At 42.8% G+C, this 25,641-nt stretch overlaps 1 protein-coding gene across 8 annotated transcripts in view; it reads right to left on the bottom strand.

Moving 5' to 3' along the window:
* Positions 1 to 25,641, bottom strand: part of GIT1 (GIT ArfGAP 1) — a 175,389-nt gene that overhangs the window by 85,333 nt on the left and 64,415 nt on the right. For all 8 annotated transcript variants that reach the window (XM_069761178.1, XM_069761175.1, XM_069761174.1 and 5 more), the window contains exon 2: positions 4,168 to 4,301. In XM_069761178.1, coding sequence (XP_069617279.1) covers positions 4,168 to 4,301 — 134 coding nt within the window. The remainder of the gene's footprint in view (positions 1 to 4,167; positions 4,302 to 25,641) is intronic.

The following is a 25,641-nucleotide window of genomic DNA, read 5'->3' as shown; positions in this document are numbered from 1 at the left end:
TCTCATTCACTTTATGCAGTTAATAGCCCTCTGTGTCTGTACTGCTACATACTTAGGCAGTTAACTGGTTCATGCAGCTTTACATGAACACCCGAGCTTTACACTATAGCCGGTCCGAATAACTAAAGCAATTGTTACCATCCACCTCTCGTGTCTCCCCTTTTCCTCATAGATTGTAAGCTTGCAAGCAGGGCCCTCATTCCTCCTGGTATCTGTTTTGAACTGTATTTCTGTTATGCTGTAATGTCTATTGTCTGTACAAGTCCCCTCTATAATTTGTAAAGCGCTGCGGAATATGTTGGCGCTATATAAATAAAAATTATTATTATTATTATTATTATTAAATGCAGGGGCATCAGGTATTTCACCTTGTGTCTGTCATTTACTCATTTGTCTGCCCTATCACCTTTCGAGTGCGGCTTTATACAACCCCTGGCAAAAACTATGGAATCACCGGCCTTGGAGGATGTTCATTCAGTGGTTGAATTTTTTTTAGAAAAAAGCAGATCACAGACATGGCACAAAACTAAGGTCATTTCAAATGACAACTTTCTGGCTTTAAGAAACACTAAAAGAAATCAAGAACAAAAAATGTGGTAGTCATTTTTTAACCAGGCATAGGGGAAAAATTATGGAATCACTCAATTCTGAGGAAAAAAATATGGAATCATGAAAAACAAAAACAAAAAAACGCTCCAAAACATCACTAGTATTTTTTTTTTAGAGCTTGTCATGCTTTGGAGCCTTGTCATGGACCATTTTCTTCAACACTGAATATGACTTTCATCCAGTCATCCACAGTCCATGATTGATTTTCCTTAGCCCATTGTAACCTTGTTTTTTTCTGTTTAGGTGTTAATGATGGCTTTCGTTTAGCTTTTCTGTAAGTAAATCCCATTTTCTTTAGGCGGTTTCTTACAGTTCGGTCACAGACGTGGACTCCAGTTTCCACCCATTTGTTCCTCATTTGTTTTGTTGAGCATTTCCTGTTTTGGAGACATATAGCTTTAATTTTCCGGTCTTGACGCTTTGATGTCTTCCTTGGTCTACCAGTAGGTTTGCCTTTAACAACCTTCCCATGTTTGTATTTGGTCCAGATTTTAGACACAGCTGACTGTGAACAACAAACATCTTGTGGAACATTACGTGACGATTTACCCTCTTTTAAGGGTGCGTGTACACGGTCCGTAATGACGGCACTTTGGACAGAGCGGAAAACCCGCTCCGCCCAAAGCACCGCCCCTTCTGTACACACGGTGATTCCAGATGTGTTCAGTGAACACATCCGGAATCGCCGCACCCTATACATAGGACCCTGTTATTTACCTTGTGGCGACGGAGCGTCGCTGCAAGGTAAACAAACATGCTGTGTTCTAAAAAGACGCGCCACATGTCCGTAAACGCAGGGCCGCCGGATGCGTGTTCTCACGCATAGTGGAGACGGGATTTCATGCTGTAACATCTGGACGCTGTGGATTGAACGCTGCAGCTGTACGCAGCGTTCAATCCGCAGCTAATCTGGATGTAATCCGGCACATGGAAACATACCCTAAGAGTTTGATAATCCTCTCCTTTGTTTCAATTGACAGCTCTCGTGTTGGAGCCATGATTCATCTCAGTCCACTTGGTGCAACAGCTCTCCAAGGTGTGATCACTCCTTTTTAGATGCAGACTAACGAGCAGATCTAATTTGATGCAGGTGTTATTTTTGGGTATGAAAATTTACAGGGTGATTCCATAATTTTTTCCTCAGAATTGAGTGATTCCATAATTTTTCCCCTATGCTTGGTTAAAAAAAGTAACCATTACTGACTACCACATTTTTTGTTCTTGATTTCTTTTAGTGTTTCTTAAAGCCAGAAAGTTGCCATTTGAAATAACTTTAGTTTTGTGCCTTGTCTGTGATCTGCTTTTTATCTACAAAATTTAACAACTGAATGAACATCCTCCAAGGCCGGTGATTCCATAATTTTTGCCAGGGGTTGTATACTTTCGTCCTGCTGGTAGGTACTGCTTAGACAGGACCAGGTAAAAACAGTATCTTAATTATAATTGTAGTTTTGTAGAATCCATCGATGTATCCATGATCGGAAAATTTATTTTAATCTGTGAGGGAAGTTGCAAAAGTTTTAGGCTATGTGCACACGTTGCAGATTTGACTGTGGAATTTTCTGTGCAGATTTTGCATTTCTTGGCAGAAAACGCAGGTCAGAATCTGCGCCTTTTTTTGGTATGTGCACACGTGGCAGATTTTTGAGCAGATTTCTTCCTTTTTTTTTACCCCTGCAGATTTCTATTATGGAATGGGTGCAGAAACGCAGCAGATCTGCACAAAAGAAGTGACATGGTCCTTTTTTGAATCTGCTGCGTTTTCCGTGCAGATTTTCTGCACCATCAGCACAGCATTTTTTTTTGCCATTGACTTACATTGTACTGTAAATCACTTGCAGATCTGCAGCGTTTCTGCGCGGAAAAAAAGCTGCATATCTGCAGGAAATCTGCAACGTGTGCACATACCCTTAGAGGCTGGCAACCCACAGGAGCGCAATACGTCCCCGAATTGTGTACCCTATATATCATATTCACGTGCGGTATATATAGAATTCTTGAAGGATGCCGGTAAGGTGACGCCATATTGTTTCTCTAGGAGGTTTATGAGGAAAATATGACTCGCAGCAGAAATGAGGCCTAAAGCTGGATTAGAATCAAAACCGATCAGCTGTAACCTCTTATCTCAGTGGTTGTAGGAGCGAGGGGCCTGGTGGGACCCTTTTTAACATGTCATCTAACGAATATTCGTGTCATACGCCAGGAGAAGCAACGTGTATTACAGACCTGTCCATATTTCCTGTGGCGCTGTCCTCCGCCAAGGCGCTCATGGATCCAATTGGTAAGATGTATCTATTTTATTTTATACAGTTTTTGTCCGTTTCTATTTCTTTTATAACTTTTTTAAACTTTTTTTTTTTTTTTTTTAAAGCACGGTATTTTATTTATATATTAAATAAAAAATGTAATAAGTTTGTCCCTCGTTTCTCTATTTTGCCCACAATCTGGAGAAAAGAAAATAATTTGGTGGTGTCACGTTGTAGCAAAAGTGCAAGTAGTGAACCATTCAGGAATACGGGGAAGCTGGCTGTGCATGTGCAGGACCGCCATCAGGCCATTACTGCCCTGACTGGCGTATTGGGCCCGATGACCAGAGGGGGCCCACATCTTCAGGTCATTGGGCCCCAGCAGCAGGCTTCTGCCGGTGCAGAAACTGAACCCGCGTCCGAGGCGGTGCTGGATGAAGACGAAAAGCAAAGAAGAAGGACTTCACCTAGAGATGTCACTAGTGAGTCAGTGTGTTACCTGTACACTTACACTATACACTGTAAAAGAAAAAAAAAAAGTGTCTACCTTGTCGTGGTGGCGGCTTAAAAAATCTTTTGGCCAAAACAAAAGCTGCTGGCTGTTATGTGTGATCTGGCCATGGGAACTGTTAATGTGTGATTGGTGAGAAGTGCAGTTTTTCCAAGAGAGAGCGGTGGGGCTGTGGACAGTTTGAAAATTTTGCCAGTATGGGGCCCCAAAATTCCTAGTGGCAGACCTGTGCATGTGTACAGGTGTGTATTGTTGCCCAATAAAGGTGTTTGCTGACCTCGTAAAATGATGAGTGGTGGCAGCATAAAGTGTGGCGTGAATGTGGGGAACATCTGTAAGGTGCGCTCAGATCATTGGTGGCCTACTGCGATAGGAGAGTGGATAAGCGAGTTGGAAGCAAAGCCCCCTTTACATTCGCATCAATTAAAGATCACATAAAAAGTTTAAAAAAACAAAAAAACAAAACAAAACAGTGTACAGTATGGGCCTATAGAATATTAATATTATAGGATTATGGAAATATGGATGACATGCTAAAATTACAGACATTCAAATTAAAGATACTTTGTTAAGAACTATGTCAAATTTAAAAAGATAAAACCCTTTTATTTTGGAAATCAACGGTGGTATGAGATCAGAGACTATGAATGTGACCTTGGACAGCCGTGTATGACACATTCGAAGATGGATACCGCCATTAAGAATTATGGCTGGAAAGGTACAATTGGTCTTTGCCACTACAGTGGCTTTATCAATCATTTCCTTACAACATCTTGATAAAAGGTTCGTACAGAGGCTGACCTGTAAGAGCGACGATGGCCACGCACTGTGTCGAAGATGCTTGACAATTGAGATGTGTCTCCCGAGACTGCGGTGCACGCTACAGCATTCATCACAGATCAGCACTCCCCGGTTTATGGAGGCCCAACCAGGATCTGTAAATTAAAATCACAAAATAAGTAAAAAAAAAAAAAAAAAAAAAAAAAAAAAATAGTGTTTCAAACTGGAAAATGGCACAAAAAAAATAAATTATATAGAACACAAGTAATAAGCAAAATTACATCAGTGTAGTGCAATGGCGGCCACGTACAGCACCAAGATACAGAATATAAAGTTTAGAAATCCTAGAAATCTGCCAGATTTCACAATACAAACTTAATGCATTATTCAATAGATCACTTAGACCTAATAATGATGCTGTATATACTTTGCTCATCCATATCAGAATGGCTGTGAAATCTTTTTTTTTTTTTTTTTTTTTTTTTTTTTAAGTTTAACTCAATCTCTGCTGACCTAGTCTGACTGACAGCTCCTCAGTGTCCCTCCTCCCTGCTGCTACTGAGATCTAAGTACAAGCTGCAGAGATCTTTCAGGCTGACTTTTTGGACTCATGAGTTATTTCATTATATAGAAGGACCGATAAACTGTCTCAGTCTTTAACTAGATTGACTTTTTATACCAGGATTATAAAACTATTCTGATATGGATTCTCAACGTAAGTACAACAGTCTCAGCAGTTCTAAGTGATCAATGTAATAATGTATGCTGTTTGTATTGTGAAATCTAGATTATCCACTTGATTATTTTTAAAGTTCTGTGCATCATTAGAAAATATTGAATAGAACATACTAGCACATTTCCGACACATTAATATGCCACAAACATGGAGATAACTACTAGGGTGGAGACTTGGCAACTGTCCAACAGCCCCTTTCTAGGAATCGTCAGTTATTACTATGGATAATGGAAGAGGATATGAAAAATTAAAACGCAGCCCTATAGTAAATTACTATGGAGAACCATGGCTACCGCTTCTCTGCCCATAATCCCTCCTCTGTAGCATTATTTCTGTGCTATGACATCATTGCATTATCCCAGTACTAGGGTATCAGAAATATCATGTGTGATGTCACGGTGTATATATACACATGGTGATCTTTTTTGTTTGTTTCACATTATTCCTGACCTATGATATCAGGGGTCACAATATCTCCGAATAGTGACATCACCATTTTATAATTCCTGTGCTGTAATGCTTCTGAGTAGGTTATAAACTATGTACTGTGACATCACTGATGCTCCAAAAATTAGCCAAAATTTTTAATACATTTTGCAAAAAAAGCTTTACAGCCAAAAATACACGCGTTTATAATAAATTATTACCCCCAAAAACATACATATCCTTTAAAGAAACATAGTTAACACACTTGTTAGCAAAGAGTTCATCCAGAACAGAGCAGCTCTTCCTCTACTCTGCGGCTCTTTTAATGGGGTGTGACTGCGGACATCATGCTAATTGACGGCCCGGCTCCCCACAATTAGGTAGCGGGGAGCTGGCTGTAAATCAGCAAGACGTCGGCAGTCACACCCCGTCAACAGAGCAGAAGAGAAGCCGCTGTTCTGTCGATGAAACGTCACTGGATGCTGCGGAATGGCCGGTCTATGACAGCTCTGTGCCGGCACAGATAGCCACTGGCACAACCGACAGGTTGGTAGCAACTACATGGCTGTTTTGTTGGGGTTTTTTTTTTTACTACATGCCTGAAAACTAAGTCCTGGAGACACCCTTTAAAATCATTGTCCCCTCCTATTCCTGCACTTTGTATTTCTTTTATATACGGTACTTCTAATAACAAGTTTCAAAGCATCTAGCAATGACAAAATTGAGAACGCTACACACAAAAATTAGGCGCACACATCCAGAAACCAATAAAATAAAATAAAATGTATATTTAATTGTATCTCACAAAAATTAACTAAACTAAAGTGATGGAAAGCTGTGCAGAACAGACAGGAGGAATGTCAGAACGGCGCTTTCCTAGTGTTGCCGTCACTCTATTCCTTAGCAATAGGCCAAGTTCTATGCCGAGACGTCTCACCATAAACAGAACAAAGGTTGGATACAGACGGAAATCTTTTATACAACTAAAATAATCTAATATAACCCCACATCAAAGAGAATTTCAGGGTGGGGAACAGAGCTGCTGGCTCAAACCACAGTGCAGACTCCTGCAGATACAACATTCGTTTTATAGGAGATTCAACCTTTGGGCGCCAGAAGATAAATAAAAAAGATAGACATCAGTGAGCAGAGCAGCGATCACGATTACAAATGTCAGTATATTAATAAAACGGGTCGTTGCTTCTGTTTGTTCCTGAACTAAACACATCAGAGCTGGAGAAATCCATGCAGGAAACCGCATTTATCTCAGAGCCGCTAACACATCCCCTCATAAAACAGAAGAAGGGCTCAATAAATGATAAACAACCTATGACATTTTAACATATGAACTATACGGAAGATGCACAGCTATCCCCAAGGTTAGCAATAGGCAACATGGAAGCCTATAATAGCAACCTGCTAACAGGAATACCTCAACCGCCACTTCACTTTTATGTCTAAAAGGGAATCTGTCAGCAGTTTTTCGCCTCCCAAGCCGTCTAGAGGCGCATGTAGCTCTTGCAAAGACAAGCCCAACCATATCTTTAGTCAGAAAGTCCGTTCCTCCATTATCGAGAAATTGCTATTTGAATCAATATGAAAGGGAGGCTTGCGTGCTTTTGAACCATGGAAGCACTTCCGAAGCCTCTGTCTTTCCCACTCTAATCCTCAGCCAGTGCCGCCTTCTCCTGTTTGACCGACAGCATTTTTGCTTGAAGTTGCATGACCACAAAGCCATCAGTTAGGCAGAAAAAGGCAGTGTCGGTCGGGGAATAGAGCTGGAGAAACAGAAGCTTAGGAAGGGTTTGCCGGGCAGGGAATAGAGCTGGTCAGACAGAGGCTAGGGAAGGGTTTGCCGTGCGGGGAATAGAGCTGGAGAGACAAAAGCTTAGGAAAGGTTTGCCGGGGGCGAGGAATAGAGCTAGAGAGACAGAGGCTAGGGAAGGGTTTGCCAGGCAGGGAACAGAGTTGAAGAGACCGAGGCTAGGGAAGGGTTTGACGTGCGGGGAATAGAGCTGGAGAGACAGAGGCTAGGGAAGGGTATACCGGGCGGGGAATAGAGCTGGAGAAACTGAAGCTTAGGAAGGGTTTGCCGGGCAGGAAATAGAGCTGGAAAGACAGAGGCTTAGGAAAGGTTTGCCGGGCGAGGAATAGAGCTGGAGAGACAGAGGCTAGGGAAGGGTATACCAGCGGGGAATAGGGCTGGAGAAACTGAAGCTTAGGAAGGGTTTACCGGGCAGGGAATAGAGCTGGAAAGACAGAAGCTTAGGAAGGGTTTGATGGGTGGGGAATAGAACTGGAGAGACAAGCTTAGGAAGGGTATACCGGGCGGGGAATAGAGCTGGAGAAACTGAAGCTTAGGAAGGGTTTGCCGGGCAGAGAATAGAGCTGGAAAGACAGAAGCTTAGGAAGGGTTTGATGGGTGGGGAATAGAGCTGGAGAGACAGAAGCTTAGGAAGGGTTTGCCGGGCAGGGAATAGAGCTGGAAAGACAGAGGCTTAGGAAAGGTTTGCCGTGCGGGGAATAGAGCTGGAGAGACAGAAGCTTAGGAAGGGTTTGATGGGTGGGGAATAGAACTGGGAGAGACAAGCTTAGGAAGGGTATACCGGGCGGGGAATAGAGCTGGAGAAACTGAAGCTTAGGAAGGGTTTGCCGGGCAGAGAATAGAGCTGGAAAGACAGAAGCTTAGGAAGGGTTTGATGGGTGGGGAATAGAGCTGGAGAGACAGAAGCTTAGGAAGGGTTTGCCGTGCGGGGAATAGAACTGGAGAGACAGAAGCTTAGGAAGGGTTTGATGGGCGGGGAATAGAACTGGAGACAAGCTTAGGAAGGGTTTTCCAGGCGGGAAAATGAGCTGGAGTGACAGAGACTAGGGAAGGGTAGGTATACCGGGCAGGGAACAGAGCTGGAGAGACAGAAGCTTAGGAAGGGTTTGCTGGGCGGGAGATAGAACTGGAGAGACTAAAGGTTTCTATGCTCTGAAAGCACTTCAGCCTCATTGGATATTGATTCAACCATAATTTTCTCGTTAACCGAGGAACCGACTGCTTAGCAAAAGATGTAGATGGACGTGTCTTTGCACAAGCAAGATGCCCATCCATAATTAATTACATCCGTAAGTACTACTTAAATGAATATAAAGAAAAAGAGAAGGAGGTGTGGGGCGTAGAGACCACTATACACTTAAAATGTTAGTGGGGTCTGTGTCACTAGGTGTCCCACATGCTATCTACTATGGAGGACCCAGTCAGGATTACTATCCTATGTAGTCATAACAGCAATTGCATTCAATTTACGCCAAAAAAAAATGTGTTGTTATCGGCAGCAACATGATAGTGTATGAGGACAGAATAGTTTCAAGCAATCGCTTCATCCATATCATGGTGTATCAGCAGGCCGATAATCCAGTGCCGATGAACTTGTACATAGTCGATCATCTAAATACAGACTTCACTGACTTAGGTGTTTGACTTCCACCATGACTGACTCCCACATACCCAGGAAAGCTTATGTGTATAGATCTTGAATTAGAAGAGTAAAGTTGGCCCGATAACAAAAATGATTAGATGCAACACTGCCAACACCTTGAATTGGCCAAACATATTCAATGATTGTCAGCTGAACAATAGTTCGGCCAACAGCTATCTCTCTGGATTCAGGAATGCCGTACCCAGGAACGCCCGGCTGAGCACTCCTGTGTTCTCTAGGACTTCTATGGCTCAGGCTTTTTTCAAAACCAAGCAAAAGAATCAGCCGTTGTACCAAGACAACGGATCCTTCTATCCCCGGACATAATCTTCCGGCGGACAGTCGGGCATTAAAATAACGCATTCCTGTGCACCATTCCGAGGTCCGGACAGTCTTGGTGCAACTCCCCACTGTATTGCAAAATGGCTAAAAATTCCAAATATCCAAGTCATCAGACGTTATCCTACAAAAAGATTTCTTTATTAGTCACAAAATATACAAAAGATAAAAATTAGTTCAGATGTAAAGGCCACGTAGGGCCTTTTTCAAGTCACATACAGAACGTCAAGTGCCTTGGAAATTTGGGAGGACAGTTGGATGGCCCCAATACACATTAGATGGTAGCCCAATCTTGTGGGGAAAGTTGGGCAAACCTGCTGATTAAAGGCCCCCAATGCACTTGAGATAATCATTACATGGACAGCCAGTCTTACCAAAATAGATGGTAGGTGTGTTTAGAAAACATTAAAACTTTTATCAAAGTTGAACTTTGAAGATCATTGAGTAGAACAGATACTGCCGAATACCTGGTGCCAGACAAGATCATAGATGGACTTGAATATTAAAGGGGGTTATCTTGGATGTCAATGGAATCCACATTTGTGATTCTCAGCGAATTCATGATTTGTTTTATTTATTTTTTTTAATTGTAGAGGTTTTGAAAAAAAAATTTTTTTAAATCCGGTCATTTTCTTTTAAGTAAATCCATTTGAAATCTGCTCCAAACTACGGTAAATAATGTCAGATAAAAGGGTTGCAAATAATAATTTAAAAAAAAAAAAACTCCCAAAAAGTTTTTCCTGAAGAAGATTTCCACAAAAAAGGCTATAACATTTTAGAACGCCTAAAAAATTGTTAACATACCTTTAGGGTAGGTGCACATGTTCGTGTATTTGCTTGCAGAAATTTTTGCATCTCTTGGCTAAAAAAAAAAAGCTACAGAAAATTCTGCTGCCTTTTTGGTGCGTTTTTTTCCTATGCATTCAATGGGTCAAAAACACACAAAGAATTGACATGCTGCGGATTTATACGCACCGCATATCCTGAAAGGAAAAATACTGATCATGTGCACAACACTTCAGGATTCTCATTGACTTTGCTGGCATAAGAATTTCCTAACATTTTTTAGCCAATTACAAGTGGGGAAAAAAAAAAAAAAAAAAAAAGAAAAAATAACGCACCGTGTGCACACAGCCTAATAGGGTGAATTCACAGGCAGGTAATGTTACAGAAATTTCAGCCACCGTCCTCATCAGAAAAAATCTCAGATTCCGATGAACTGAACAGATTTTCAGTCACGATCGTTGACATGTGCGAGTTGGGTCCATAAGTCTGACAAATCCAGACACGTTTCCGAGTTGGTGATGAAGTCATAAATGAAGCTCCACTTGGGAACATGTGTTTTTCTCATTCCCGAGTCTTCGACTCTCAAGACATACATGAAACGACCTTCGTGTGTCTGTGGGCTTATGAGAATCCGCTGTGTGAGCGTCTCTCGCAGGACAAGTCACGCATTCACCTCAGGTACATAAACTTGCTTCAGGTGAAGAAAACGCATGAAGTGGTCTTCAGCTGCTGCTCATATACATGAACGGCCGAGTGACACATTCACAAATAATGGAGTCATTTCTTGGTAACCCCGGGGTGACCTGCCCTTCCCACCTACTTAATCAAGTCCCAGCAAGAGAAAAAAAAATAGAAAACTCCTACTACAGAGATAATGGAGGCTTTATACAAGAGCACATATCTCAATCTGGTGGAATCATCTGCGAGATCTCTAGTCTCTCCATCACATCTTCAGAGATTATCAATGCCGATAACTCAGGCCCTCTAAACTGCTGCAGAACTACAAGTCTCAGGAAGACCGGTAACAATCACTGGTTATGTACACCATCGGCGGGAGCCCTGATCAATGGTCATGTACCACTATGGGCACCCTCATCACTGGTCATGTACCACTATGGGCATTCTCATCACTGGTCATGTACCACTATGGGCATTCTCACCACTGGTCATGTACCACTATGGGCATTCTCATCACTGGTCATGTACCACTATGGGCATTCTCATCACTGGTCATGTACCACTATGGGCACCCTCATCACTGGTCATGTACCACTATGGGCATTCTCATCACTGGTCATGTACCACTATGGGCACCCTCATCACTGGTCATGTACCACTATGGGCACCCTCATCACTGGTCATGTACCACTATGGGCACCCTCATCACTGGTCATGTACCACTATGGGCATTCTCATCACTGGTCATGTACCACTATGGGCACCCTCATCACTGGTCATGTACCACTATGGGCATTCTCATCACTGGTCATGTACCACTATGGGCATTCTCATCACTGGTCATGTATCACTATGGGCATTCTCATCACTGGTCATGTACCACTATGGGCGCTCTCATCACTGGTCATGTACCACTATGTGCACCCTCATCACTGGTCATGTACCACTATGGGCATTCTCATCACTGGTCATGTACCACTATGGGCATTCTCATCACTGGTCATGTACCACTATGGGCATTCTCATCACTGGTCATGTACCACTATGGGCGCTCTCATCACTGGTCATGTACCACTATGGGCGCTCTCATCACTGGTCATGTACCACTATGGGCATTCTCATCACTGGTCATGTACCACTATGGGCGCTCTCATCACTGGTCATGTACCACTATGTGCACCATCATCACTGGTCATGTATCATTATGGGCGCTCTCATCACTGGTCATGTACCACTATGGGCGCTCTCATCACTGGTCATGTACCACTATGGGCATTCTCATCACTGGTCATGTACCACTATGGGCACCCTCATCACTGGTCATGTACCACTATTGGCATTCTCACCACTGGTCATGTACCACTATGGGCATTCTCATCACTGGTCATGTACCACTATGGGCATTCTCATCACTGGTCATGTACCACTATGGGCACCCTCATCACTGGTCATGTACCACTATTGGCATTCTCACCACTGGTCATGTACCACTATGGGCATTCTCACCACTGGTCATGTACCACTATTGGCATTCTCATCACTGGTCATGTACCACTATGGGCGCTCTCATCACTGGTCATGTACCACTATGGGCATTCTCACCACTGGTCATGTACCACTATGGGCGTTCTCATCACTAGTCATGTACCACTATGTGCATTCTCACCACTGGTCAAGTACCACTATGGGCACCCTCATCACTGGTCATGTACCACTATGGGCATTCTCACCACTGGTCATGTACCACTATGGGCGCTCTCATCACTGGTCATGTACCACTATGGGCATTCTCACCACTGGTCATGTACCACTATGGGCGTTCTCATCACTGGTCATGTACCACTATGTGCATTCTCACCACTGGTCATGTACCACTATGGGCGCTCTCATCACTGGTCATGTACCACTATGGGCATTCTCACCACTGGTCATGTACCACTATGGGCGCTCTCATCACTGGTCATGTACCACTATGGGCGCTCTCATCACTGGTCATGTACCACTATGGGCATTCTCATCACTGGTCATGTACCACTATAGGCATTCTCATCACTGGTCATGTACCACTATGGGCATTCTCATCACTGGTCATGTACCACTATGGGCATTCTCACCACTGGTCAAGTACCACTATGGGCACCCTCATCACTGGTCATGTACCACTATGGGCACCCTCATCACTGGTCATGTACCACTATGGGCACCCTCATCACTGGACATATATGCTTAATTTTATAGCGTCATCATATACCACAGCAGTTTACAGATATGGTCCCCGCTGTCCCCAGGGGGACTCATAATCTAAGTTTGATATCAGTATGTCTTGAGTGTAGGGGGAAAACTGAAAACCCAGAGGAAACTTACGGAAACACGGGCAGAACATACAAACTCCTTGCAGATGTCTCCTTGATGGGATTTGAACCCAGGACACAAGCGCATCAAAACAATAGTGCTAACTGTGATGATTGCATCCCCAAAATATAGAAACATGACCTGCTATTGATCAAGACTGGCTTTTCATGCCGATCTAGAGCTGGAATCAGGCGTTCCCAATTCATTTAGAGCAGCACACCTCTTTAAAGGGGTTATCCAGGACCAATTCATTTATTTTTACTATGGGCGTAAGAACTAACAGGCCGGTAGCTGCTAACAACCTGCCCAGCCTGGATCTCTGCAGGCTCATATTGATCACAGATTACTCCTGGCGGCGATTCTGTAGCTTCTACTGATATCATGCTCTGTAGACTGGGCGTGACTGTGAATCATGCCGATTGACAGCTGGCTCCCTGCTGCCCGACTGCGGGAAGCCGACTGTCAATAAGCATGACGCTGGCAGTCATGCCCAGTCTACAGAGAAGCCCAGAAGAGGAACAGCTGTGCTGTTGATGTGGAGCAGTGGAATCACCATCAGGAGCGGTCTGCGATCCGTCTGTCATCACTGAGCCAGGCAGAACAGGCAGGGAGTTAGCAAGTACCTGCCCGTTAGTTCTTAAGAACATAGACAAAAAATAAAATGGTCCTGGAAAACCCCTGGCACACCTGAAAAGTGTCATGCAACTCGCCACAAATCCTACTCCAGTCAGGGACTGGAGTAAGAATTGTAGCATAAGGTATGCTGCAGCTCGTCATGAACTGAAGAGTGGTGTCCTATCCAACTTTGTAGTTTGTAGGAGAAAGGCAAAAGTAGCCAAAACTCTAAAAATGTATGCGTTGCCTCAAAATTTGGCAACTATTTCAAAACTAGAATTCTGACCTAAAAGCTTTGATGAATCTAGGTCAGAATTTGAAAGATCCAGACCGGGAACCATAGGCAGAGACAAGACTGGTGCCGCCCCCCATCTAGCCTTTTCCAGTGCTGCCCCAGATGATTGACAGGTCTCTCACAAAGTAAACACATGGAAGCGACCTGTCAATCACCCGGAGCGGCACGGAAAGGAGCTGCAGGGGGCAGCCCTGAACTAGTGTTCTCCTTGATGTACCCAGCTGGTGCTGAAGTGTTTGAGAAAGATTTACCTGCCTGTAATCATGCACTCAGGCTCCGAATTATGCTGCCCGTGGTTTGGGCAGCATTAATCTACTGACAGGTTCCCTTTAATCTTGCTGGAAGGCAGACATTTCACACGCAATGCCATTTAACCGATTGTAATAAACCAGTGGTTTTGAAGGCGAAATAGTCGTCCCTCTGAAAGATTGTGTGATTGTGCAGAGAAAAGGTAAAACGTAAAGGAGAGGAGTGTGTCACCGTGACGGAACAGGGCTACTGTGGTTTATGAAATCTATGCTGTTCACAGTGGATTTTGGCATACAACTCAACTTTTACAAAGTCACATTGTGTCGTGTGACAATTTCTCTCTCATAGCTCGAATTTTACAGCTGATGAAGGAAGGCACGATCAGCTGCTCAGAGTCCCTCCGCCCCGATGAGATCTCATCCTGCTCAGTACAAGCTGCAGCTGTCAGTCAAGCTAGATAAACTCAAAAAATACAAAAATTTTAATATCAGGATTATACAACCATCCCAACATGGATTTTGAAAGGTAGTACATCTGCCACATCAGGTCTGAGACCCCTTTGATAATAGATGTAGTTTGTACGGTGAAATTTGGCTACAGATTAGAGTTTTGTTTTTTTCACTGACCCATGTCTATGTGTTGAAAAATATGGATGTAATACGGAACATCTGTATTGTATCAGATTTTTACAGATACATTGTAATTCTTTAACAGAAGAAACTGTAAGGCTATGTGCACACGTTCAGGATTTCTTGCAGAAAATGCCTGAGAAAAACCTGAAATTTTCTGCAAGAAAGCTGCGCGTTTTTGATGTGTGTTTTTCTGGACATTTCCCAATGCATTTTATAGTGGGAAATCCGCGAAAAAATCCGCAAAATTAATGAACATGCTGCGTTTTTTACCGCGATGCGTTTTTTTCGCGGAATAAATCGCATCATCTGCACAAAACATGCGGAATTCATTCTAAATGATGGAATGCCTATTGTATGCTGTTTTTTTGCGCTTTTATCGCGAAAAAAAAACCGCGAAAAATCAGCAACGTGTGCACACAGCCTAAATTTTCTTATAAATTATTAACTGCTGCTGTATAAAAAAAAAAAAAAAAAAAAGGATGGCACAACACATGATAAGTGAGAAAATAGTTCAACCTCCATTTTTTAAAAATACGCTCGTGTGAACATGGCCTTAGGCTAGTTACACATTTGCGTTAAAAAACGTAGCGTTTTTAACGCAAATGCATGTGGTGCAAAAACCGCATGTAAACGCGTTAAAACGCTGCGTTTTATTAGACGCATGCGTTTTTGCATGTGTTTAAAAAAATCGTGGCGTTTTGACGCGTTTACATGCGTTTTTTACCGCGTTTGCGTTTTTGAAACGCATGATGAGAAGTGTGTGACAGCTGCCAATCATGAAAAAACTAGAAAACCCACTATAAACAGAAATAGCTAGGGTTAGGATCCCTAGGGATAGGGTTAGGATCCCTAGGGTTACTAGGGATCCTAACCCTAGGGTTAGGATCCCTAGGGTTAGGGTCCCTAGGGTTACTAGGGATCCTAACCCTAACCTTGGGGTTAGGGTTAGGATCCCTAGGGTTAGGGTTACTAGGGATCCTAACGCTAGGGTTAGGATCCCTAGGGTTAGGGTTAGGGTTTAGGGGTGGCTTATCAGTGTGTATTCTGGTGTTTTTCTATTGAAACGCATGCGTTTAAAAACGCATGCGTTTACATAGACAGCAATGCGTTTTTTTTTGCGGCAAAAAAACGGCGCTAGAAATTACTACAGGTTGCATTTCCGCAACAAAACACAAGCGCAAGCAAAAAAAAACGCATGCGTTTTTAATGTTAAGTATAGAAAAAAAAACGCATGCTTTTTTTGCACTAAAACGCAGCGGCAAAAAACGCAAATGTGAAACCAGCCTTAGTGAGTAAGCACACATCTTGAGTGTTCACATGTGGATGGAAACCCTTGACTGTCAAGTCTCAGAAAAAAGAGTAACCTGAAGGATCCATCAGCATTGTACATGTTCCCTTTCTAATGTGTACAACCATGAAATAAATCTTTAGTGAACTGTATGGTCCATTGGATATTAGCAGCTGGTGAAGTAAGACCCGTACATCAACTTCTCCTCTCAATTTAAAGGGTTCTCTGGAAATAACTTCTTCCTCCAAATCAGTTCCTGCTAGGATTAAATAAACTCAGGTGTTACTCATTCTCCCCTCCACGGTCTTTGTTTATACAGTACAGTGCAGTGCCCGTGACCAGTGCAGCCAATCACTAGGCTCAAATGCATGTGAAATTTGCAGCTGCAGAGCTGTTGAGCCCAGTGATTGCCTGCAGCGGTCAAGGGAACTTACAGATGGTGAGTAACACCTGAGTTTATCCTCATTTCTGGTCGGTTACAACAAAGTTATTCTCAGGAAAACTCCTCTTAGTAAAGCAATCTCCTTGAGATACTCCTTGCAACTTCCTTTTAAAAAAGTTTTGAAAAGTTTAATTTTATTTTGAGAATTTAATTTTCTTAGCACACCTACCCAACAACGTACATTTTAATCAACTCAGCGGCATGCCGCCACAAGCTGTGAAATCAATGTTAAAACCCTTCCGTCAGGAAGGGGCCGCTAATTGCAAGCTAAAGAAAGCAATGTGTGCGGTGTGTTCCATAATCAATTACGTTTAATGGCGGTATGGACTATTTTAGTTCTGTATCTGAAGACCTATTAAAAAATATCTGAATTGCTCTTGATTGCGACATTTTACGCGCCGCATGATTGACTGAAGCCCAAGTGCGAGGACTCGCGGGAGGCTGTGTTTGCAAACTGAAATAGTGCAGAGGGCATCAAAAATCTAAAAGTGCATTAATTCTAAATCAATATCATCTTTCCACCGAGCAAAATGGCTGGAATACAGAAAAGGGCAAATCGTGCGTCTGAATGAGGATTGCTTCAGTTCTTCATATTTACATCTCCAAAGTCATTCTAACCCACTTGGATAGAAGCAGCCATATATAAACATTTAGGGGATTTTCAATTAAAAAAAGAGGCTCGTGCTGGGCAGGAAAACAACCTCGGGAGGCAGAAGATCTGGAAGTGCTCTGTCAAGCCCAGAGCTCTTAATGCAAATTTTTGGGGACTAGAGCAAAAGTTAAACATGACAGAAGATATTACAGTGTTAATAAAGATTTCAAAGATCTGAATGTCCATCTATACGACTTTGGGTTTGATATTATTAGCAGATTCCCTTTAAATGAAATCTAAAATGGAATTTTTTTCAGGAATGCAGCAACAATTAGAAGATATGAAAGGTCCCAGTGGCTTTACATTTTGAAGAATTGCATGCCTATATATGAGGTTTCAGAAGGATTATTCTAGCAGAAACATACCCTTAGGCCGGGTGCACACAATCTGAAAGTAGCCAACGCTTGGACGCACCACATGTTCGCTGCGTCCAAAGCGCGCGTCTATTCAACACAGGTGAATCTGCATGTGATCACTGAACCGTGCGGATTCACCATGTTCAATACATTCTATGGGTGAAATTTCTCCCTCGAAGACTAGCGTCTCCGCAAGAGAAACTGACATGCTGCAGTCTGGAAAGACGCACCACATGTCCATCTCTGCGGGTGATCCACGGGCGTCTGTGGGATTTCTTGAAATCTCATCCACTATGCTGTAACATCTGGCCGCTGCAGGTTTGATGCTGCATAAGTACACAGTGTCAAATCCACAGCAACTCCGGATTATGGACATGTAACCATACAGTAGAGCTGAAGAGCTTGGAACTGATAGCTTGCTGATCAGTTTTGCCAAATGCCCCACAATGTATTTCTATGTATCCGGACTGTCATAGGAAACAATGGGCCACATTTATTACACAAGGCGCCTTAGCATATAATCTAACTATCTATTTGCATAACAAAATTAAAAGAGGGCAAATAGACAGTCAATACATCTAAAATTAATGTAAGGGGATTTGTTAGTAGTGATGAGCTAACGTGCTCTGATAACGTGTTGTCAGAACATGCTCGTGTGCTAACGGAGTTTACTCGGCGTGCTCGAAAAATATGTTGAGTCCCTGCGGCTGTTTGACAGCTGCAACACATGCAGTGATGTCCTGTTTGTTAGGCAATCCCTGCATGTGTTTCAGCTGTCGAACAGCTGCGAGACATGCAGCAGTGGTGACTGAAAAATATTTTTCGAGCACGCCGAAGTCACTTGGTTAACACTCGAGCATGCTCAGATAACACCTTACCCGAGCATTTTCGTTCATCACTGGTCAGGAGGTTTTTGCGATGTAATCTGATAACCCATTTCCAGCGATGAGTCACTTAGTAGGCTATGAATGAAATCAGAGTTTTATCAGCAGGAGATTATCAGTACAGGACTAGGTGTCTTGTGCCTCCTAGTCCACTGCTCTATGGAACCCCGCCCCCACCTCTGATTAGCAGCTGTCCGCATACAGTGTACACAGACATCTGCGAATCAGTGGTGAGGGCGGGGTTATACGGCATTCTGAGCTTTGCTAGATCTGCAGCGGAAAAAGTTGTGATTGTGTAAAAATGACAGCAAGCAGCCCAGTAAGTGACATCACTGGAATCGGGTTCTCAGCCCCAACATCATGCCACGCTCTCAATTACACTGCAACAATCTGGTGAAAAGTTTCCTTCAAGAAGAGTATTGGAAAATGTCTTAGGCTTCTTTCACACTAGCGTCGGAATCTCCCCGTCGCAATGCGTCGGGGAGAGATTTCGACGCTAGCGTTTGCTGCATTGCACAATGGAGGCAGCGGATGCATTTTTCCGGCGCATCCGCTGCCCCATTGTAAGGTGCGGGGAGGTGGGGGCGGAGTTCCGGCCGCGCATGCGCGGTCGGAAAAAGCGGTCCATCGGGAGAAAAAAACCTTACATGTAGGGTTTTTTTCTCCCGACGGTCCGCCAAAGCACGTGTGCAAATCCGTCGCAAATGCGTCGTCAATAGAAGTGTATGGGGAAAAAACGCATCCTGCAAGCACTTTTGCAGGATGCGTTTTTTCTGCAAAACGACGCATTGTGACGGATTTAAAAAAAACGCTAGTGTGAAAGTAGCCTAACACGACCTAAGTCTTTCTTGCAGAAGTTTTGATTCATTTCTCCTAAAGTTACTTACCGTACTCCTACTCGAACAACTACCTTTCAGTGTTCACGGAAACTAAAATTGGCGTATTTAGTACAAAAAGGTTTTTTTTTTTCTATTTCAAAGCAGCATATACCAGATACAAATGATTCAACTTCACATTTTAATGAGACCATTTAGTTTTACGCCAAGTATTTCAAGAATGTATTACCTCACTGCCCCGTGGCTACGAAACACACGTAGTCCTTACTGTGACATCTGGCATCAGGAAAATGACTGACAGGTGAGAGGCAGCCATACTTGTGGCTATACCAAAAGGTAGACTAGATCGTATAAGGGCCTGTGCACACATTGCAGATTGAAGAACATCCGACACCCACCGGACCGCCCCAGGCGAGGATAATAAAAGTTATTTTTTTTCTCTTACAGGTCGGGTTGGGGGCAGATATACAGCATTATAGAATGGGGTATATCAGCCCTGAAAGGTGGTGGCCACATCTCATATCACCGATATGGGGTCAGGTTCCATTTAAGTTTTTTTTTTTTTTCATACCTTATCTAATACTTAACCCTTGCTCATTTTTTTTTTTTTTTTTTAAATATCTAGTGGGGTTTAAATTTCACAAAAGTATATTAAAAAATGTAAAAAAAACAAAATAAACAAAAAACAAAACAAAAACAAATCCTGTGTTTTTTTCTACTGGAACTTAGACACCCCTTTATCGCATGATTACGCAGACAATTCTATGGAGGAAGCGCACAGTCAGTGACTAGCAGACATCTCTAACAATGACCAATGGTACTAAAATTCCCAGGAAATGTAACGGGAAGTGACCGAGAAAAGGAAAATGCAAACCAGGAACTGGGAGATAACAGATTTTCCAATGAACTGTGTGTCAATGCAAACATCCAATACAGCACTATAGGATATGTCATGCACAAGTGCTGGAGTATTAACAGTAGGGAACATCATCTGATCACATTAATAATAAGGAATGGCTTGTTTTTAATAGAGTAACGCAACAGGGTTTAGTCCTAAAATAGGAAACATGGGTAACCCCCCTTTAGGCCTTCATTTTCATCAGCGGATAGGTCCATGTGGTCATTTTCCCCATCAGTGTGTGCAAGGGAAAAAAAAAAAAAAAAAAATCAGAGCCACTACCCAATACACATTAAAATCCATATTTAAAAATCAAACAACAACAAAAACAGACATCGGTTGGATGACACACGGATAGAGTTTTTGTCAGGACCTGATTGATTTGAATGGGCGAGAAAGATCCAAGACTGATTAAAAAATGTTGTTTTTTTTTTTTTTAAATGAACACTTGTTTTAGAAGCCCCACTTCTGAACATCCCCATAGACTAAAATACAGGTCCTTCTCAAAAAATTAGCATATAGTGTTAAATTTCATTATTTACCATAATGTAATGATTACAATTAAACTTTCATATATTATAGATTCATTATCCACCAACTGAAATTTGTCAGGTCTTTTATTGTTTTAATACTGATGATTTTGGCATACAACTCCTGATAACCCAAAAAACCTGTCTCAATAAATTAGCATATCAAGAAAAGGTTCTCTAAACGACCTATTACCCTAATCTTCTGAATCAACTAATTAACTCTAAACACATGCAAAAGATACCTGAGGCTTTTATAAACTCTCTGCCTGGTTCATTACTCAAAACCCCCATCATGGGTAAGACTAGCGACCTGACAGATGTCAAGAAGGCCATCATTGACACCCTCAAGCAAGAGGGTAAGACCCAGAAAGAAATTTCTCAACAAATAGGCTGTTCCCAGAGTGCTGTATCAAGGCACCTCAATGGTAAGTCTGTTGGAAGGAAACAATGTGGCAGAAAACGCTGTACAACGAGAAGAGGAGACCGGACCCTGAGGAAGATTGTGGAGAAGGACCGATTCCAGACCTTGGGGAACCTGAGGAAGCAGTGGACTGAGTCTGGTGTGGAAACATCCAGAGCCACCGTGCACAGGCGTGTGCAGGAAATGGGCTACAGGTGCCGCATTCCCCAGGTAAAGCCACTTTTGAACCATAAACAGCGGCAGAGGCGCCTGACCTGGGCTACAGAGAAGCAGCACTGGACTGTTGCTAAGTGGTCCCAAGTACTTTTTTCTGATGAAAGCAAATTTTGCATGTCATTCGGAAATCAAGGTGCCAGAGTCTGGAGGAAGACTGGGGAGAAGGAAATGCCAAAATGCCTGAAGTCCAGTGTCAAGTACCCACAGTCAGTGATGGTGTGGGGTGCCATGTCAGCTGCTGGTGTTGGTCCACTGTGTTTCATCAAGGGCAGGGTCAATGCAGCTAGCTATCAGGAGATTTTGGAGCACTTCATGCTTCCATCGGCTGAAATGCTTTATGGAGATGAAGATTTCATTTTTCAGCACGACCTGGCACCTGCTCACAGTGCCAAAACCACTGGTAAATGGTTTACTGACCATGGTATTACTGTGCTCAATTGGCCTGCCAACTCTCCTGACCTGAACCCCATAGAGAATCTGTGGGATATTGTGAAGAGAAAGTTGAGAGACGCAAGACCCAACACTCTGGATGAGCTTAAGGCCGCTATTGAAGCATCCTGGGCCTCCATAACATCTCAGCAGTGTCACAGGCTGATTGCCTCCATGCCACGCCGCATTGAAGCAGTCATTTCTGCCAAAGGATTCCCGACCAAGTATTGAGTGCATAACTGAACATTATTATTTGTTGGTTTTTTTGTTTGTTATTAAAAAACACTTTTATTTGATTGGATGGGTGAAATATGCTAATTTATTGAGATAGGTTTTTTGGGTTATCAGGAGTTGTATGCCAAAATCATCAGTATTGAAACAATAAAAGACCTGACAAATTTCAGTTGGTGGATAATGAATCTATAATATATGAAAGTTTAATTGTAATCATTACATTATGGTAAATAATGAAATTTAACACTATATGCTAATTTTTTGAGAAGGACCTGTATGTGTTCTGTGAAAAACACAGACAGAACACATACATACAAAACAGAAGTTTGAGGGCGATCCAAGGATTCATTTGAGGTATACATTGAGAAAATTTCCTTTCAACAGGTTGTGACATACGTCCCTGTATACTGCAGGCTGTGGATTGTGTAAGAAGATAGATCTAAAAGTTTCAGATCAATGTACGATTGTCAGGAGTCCAGTGATCAGTAGTATAAATAGGATGTGGCACTCCAGTGAACACTGCGGTCCCTTTAGGCTATGTGCACACTTTGCAGATTATTTGCGGTTTTCTAGCGTTTTTGTGCTATAAAAACGCAAATAATCTGCATACATTAAGCATCCTATCATTTTTAATGAAATCCGCAATTTCTGTGCACATGATGTGCGTTTTTCCGTATGAAAAACGCATTGCGGAAAAATAATGAACCTGCTCATTAATTTTGCGTTTTTTTCGCGGTTTTCCCACTGTCTAATGCATTGGGAAATGTCCGGAAAAAAACGCGCAAAAAACGCATCAAAACCGCGCAAAAAACGCAAGCGGATTTCATGCGGAAATCTGCCAGAAATGTCCGGATTTTCACAGGAATTTTCTGCATGAATTCCTGAACGTGTGCACATAGCCTTATTGTTAGCAGTAGTTGTTCCCAAATACAGACTTGTTGCAGCCGCAGCGGAACTGTCACAGATCGGGCACTGTCACAGACTGGGCACTGTCACAGACTGGGCACTGTCACAGATCGGGCACTGTCACACATCGGTCACTGTCACAGACTGGGCACTGTCACACATCGGGCACTGTCACAGACTGGGCACTGTCACAGATCGGGCACTGTCACAGATTGGGCACGGTCACAGATCGGGCACGGTCACAGATCGGGCACGGTCACAGACTGGGCACTGTCACAGACTGGGCACTGTCACAGATCGGGCACTGTCACACATCGGTCACTGTCACAGACTGGGCACTGTCACACATCGGGCACTGTCACAGATTGGGCACTGTCACAGATTGGGCACGGTCACAGATCGGGCACTGACGCTGTACACACACTGAAGGGCCTGTTGGATCGATATCTTGCTTATATCTCATTACAACAAACAGTAAAGTCAAGCCTCTTCTACAGTGCACTGAAATACTGGCATCAATTACACAAAAGCAGTGGAGAATTAATTTCAGAACAGACCACTCATAACAGTAAGTTTTTTCCTATCCATTGGATAGAGCAGGGGTCAGGAACCTTTTTGGCTAAGAGAGCCGTAAACGCCACATATTTTGAAATATAATTCCGCGAGAGCCGTACAATATGTTTAAAGGGCCATTGACAGATCAATCGCTCTAATGTTCACTTAGTACAGCAAGGAATGCTCCTCCCTGCTGTATAAAGCCACAACTGGACTGAAACAATGGTAATTAGCAGTAAAAAATTAAATAAATAACTTACATTGTGAGCTTGCGATGCATGACATCAGTCCAGCAGTCTGGCTTCTTCTTTTTCCTGCGCATGACTGGAAGCTGGCATTCTTCCCACCTGATGTTGAGAGAATGCCAGCTTTGAGGCATTCGCAGAAGAAAGAAGCTGGAATGTTGGACATGTCACACAACGCATTGTCAGTTATGTCAATTGTCTGGAACACTCCTTTGTGTACTAAGTGACCGCTGGAGCAATTGTATCTGTCAGTGGCCCTTTTAAAAGTGTTGGTCTTACAGAAAATGAACAAAAAAGAGAGGCTCAGACCCATAGGGAACTAAAGCATTTACTACTTAAAGTGGTACATACAAGCAGGCACACCCAGCGTAATAAATAATTGAACTTTATTAAATATATGTATTTAATTTTAAAGAACAACAAATCTCCGAACTCTTTTTTTTATAACATAATAACGTTTTAATGCTGTTGCTAACCAACGATGAATAGAATACTTCCTACCATTAATGTGACTTCTGGTGCTGCATGGATTTGCTGATGGCTTTGTAATCTGGTTCATACGTGGTGAGGTTTAGCTTCATGCAGGCGTTGAGACTTCCATCCGTTAAACGTGAACGTATGTTAGTCTTGATGTGCTTTAGATGTGAGAGAGACTGCTCGCATGCATAGGTAGAGCCAAACATTGTCAGTACAGCAATACCCACACGCTACAGTGTTTGGTATGTGACAGGAAGTGCATTCCAAGTTTTGACAATCAGCTGGTCTGCATGTTGGAGTTGTTTCATTTCTCTCCACTTGTGTTTGCTTGCCAACTCTGCTTGCTGTCGTGCAAGTTTTTCCAAATCTTCATTAAGTGATTTAAACTTATTCACCCACATGTCTGAAGCCTTCAGGTCAGCAGCTTGTAGCTCAAAATCTCTGATGGAGACACCAGGGATATAACTCAGGTCAGTGCTGTCCAGTGCACACTCATGTGGATGAGTGATGAACTTAAAAAGACGAGTGTGCTCACGAAATTCTCCAAAGCGCGCTTTGAATGATTGCAGGAGATTGGATGTAAAGCCTGCTAGCTGCTGAATATCAAGATGTTGTGCAGGGTCATTTGCTGTGCATGCATCTTTAAACTCTCCCAGTTTTTCAAAGTGTATTAAACGACCTGTTTCAATGTCTGCGATAAACAGTTCCAGCTTATTTTCAAATGCAAACACAGCTTGTTGAAGCGATAAAACTGTATTACCAACGCCTTGCATTTTCACATTGAGCTGGTTCAGATGTTCAGTCATATCTACAAGATAGAAGAACTTCAGGAGCCACTCAGTGTTGGACAACTCAGGATGGTCAACGTTTTTCATTTCAAGAAAAGTTCGTATTTCACTCAGACAAGCTGCGAAACGGCTGAGCACCTTCCCTCTTGACAGCCAGCGCACGTTGCGGTGCAGAAGCAGACCAGGATAATTATTCCCAACTTCATCCAGGAGTGTTTTAAACTGGCGATCATTTAAAGCACGGGCAACAATAAAGTTGACCACCTGAATGACAAGTGACATCACCTCACCAAGCTGCTCACCAAACATCTGAGCACAAAGTGCCTCCTGATGTAGGATGCAGTGAAAACTAAGGATAGGTCTTTTTTCATGTTCACGAAGAAGCGCTACAAATCCTTTGTTTTTTCCTACCATGCTTGGAGCACCATCAGTACACACTGAAATAAGTTTATGCATTGGTAGATTTTTTTCTTTAGTGAACTCAGTGAATGACTTGAACAAATCATCCCCTCTTGTTGTCCCTTTCAGAGGCAAAACAGCAAGACTTTCCTCATGTAACGTGTCACCGACAGCATACCTTGCAATGATGCTGAACTGAGATATATGGCTTACGTCAGTTGATTCATCCAAAGCAAGAGAAAAGAACAGAGCTGTATTTATGTCCTTCACTTGGGATGCCTCAATCTGATTTGCCATCATGATGGCACGGTCATGAACTGTTCTTGCTGACAGAGGCATGTCTTTTATCCGTTTGATAATCTTG

This window comes from Ranitomeya imitator, chromosome 3, assembly GCF_032444005.1.
Source record: "Ranitomeya imitator isolate aRanImi1 chromosome 3, aRanImi1.pri, whole genome shotgun sequence".
In the NCBI taxonomy this organism is placed as follows: Eukaryota; Metazoa; Chordata; class Amphibia; order Anura; family Dendrobatidae; genus Ranitomeya; species Ranitomeya imitator.
This window is presented reverse-complemented; position numbering and strand designations above follow the sequence as displayed.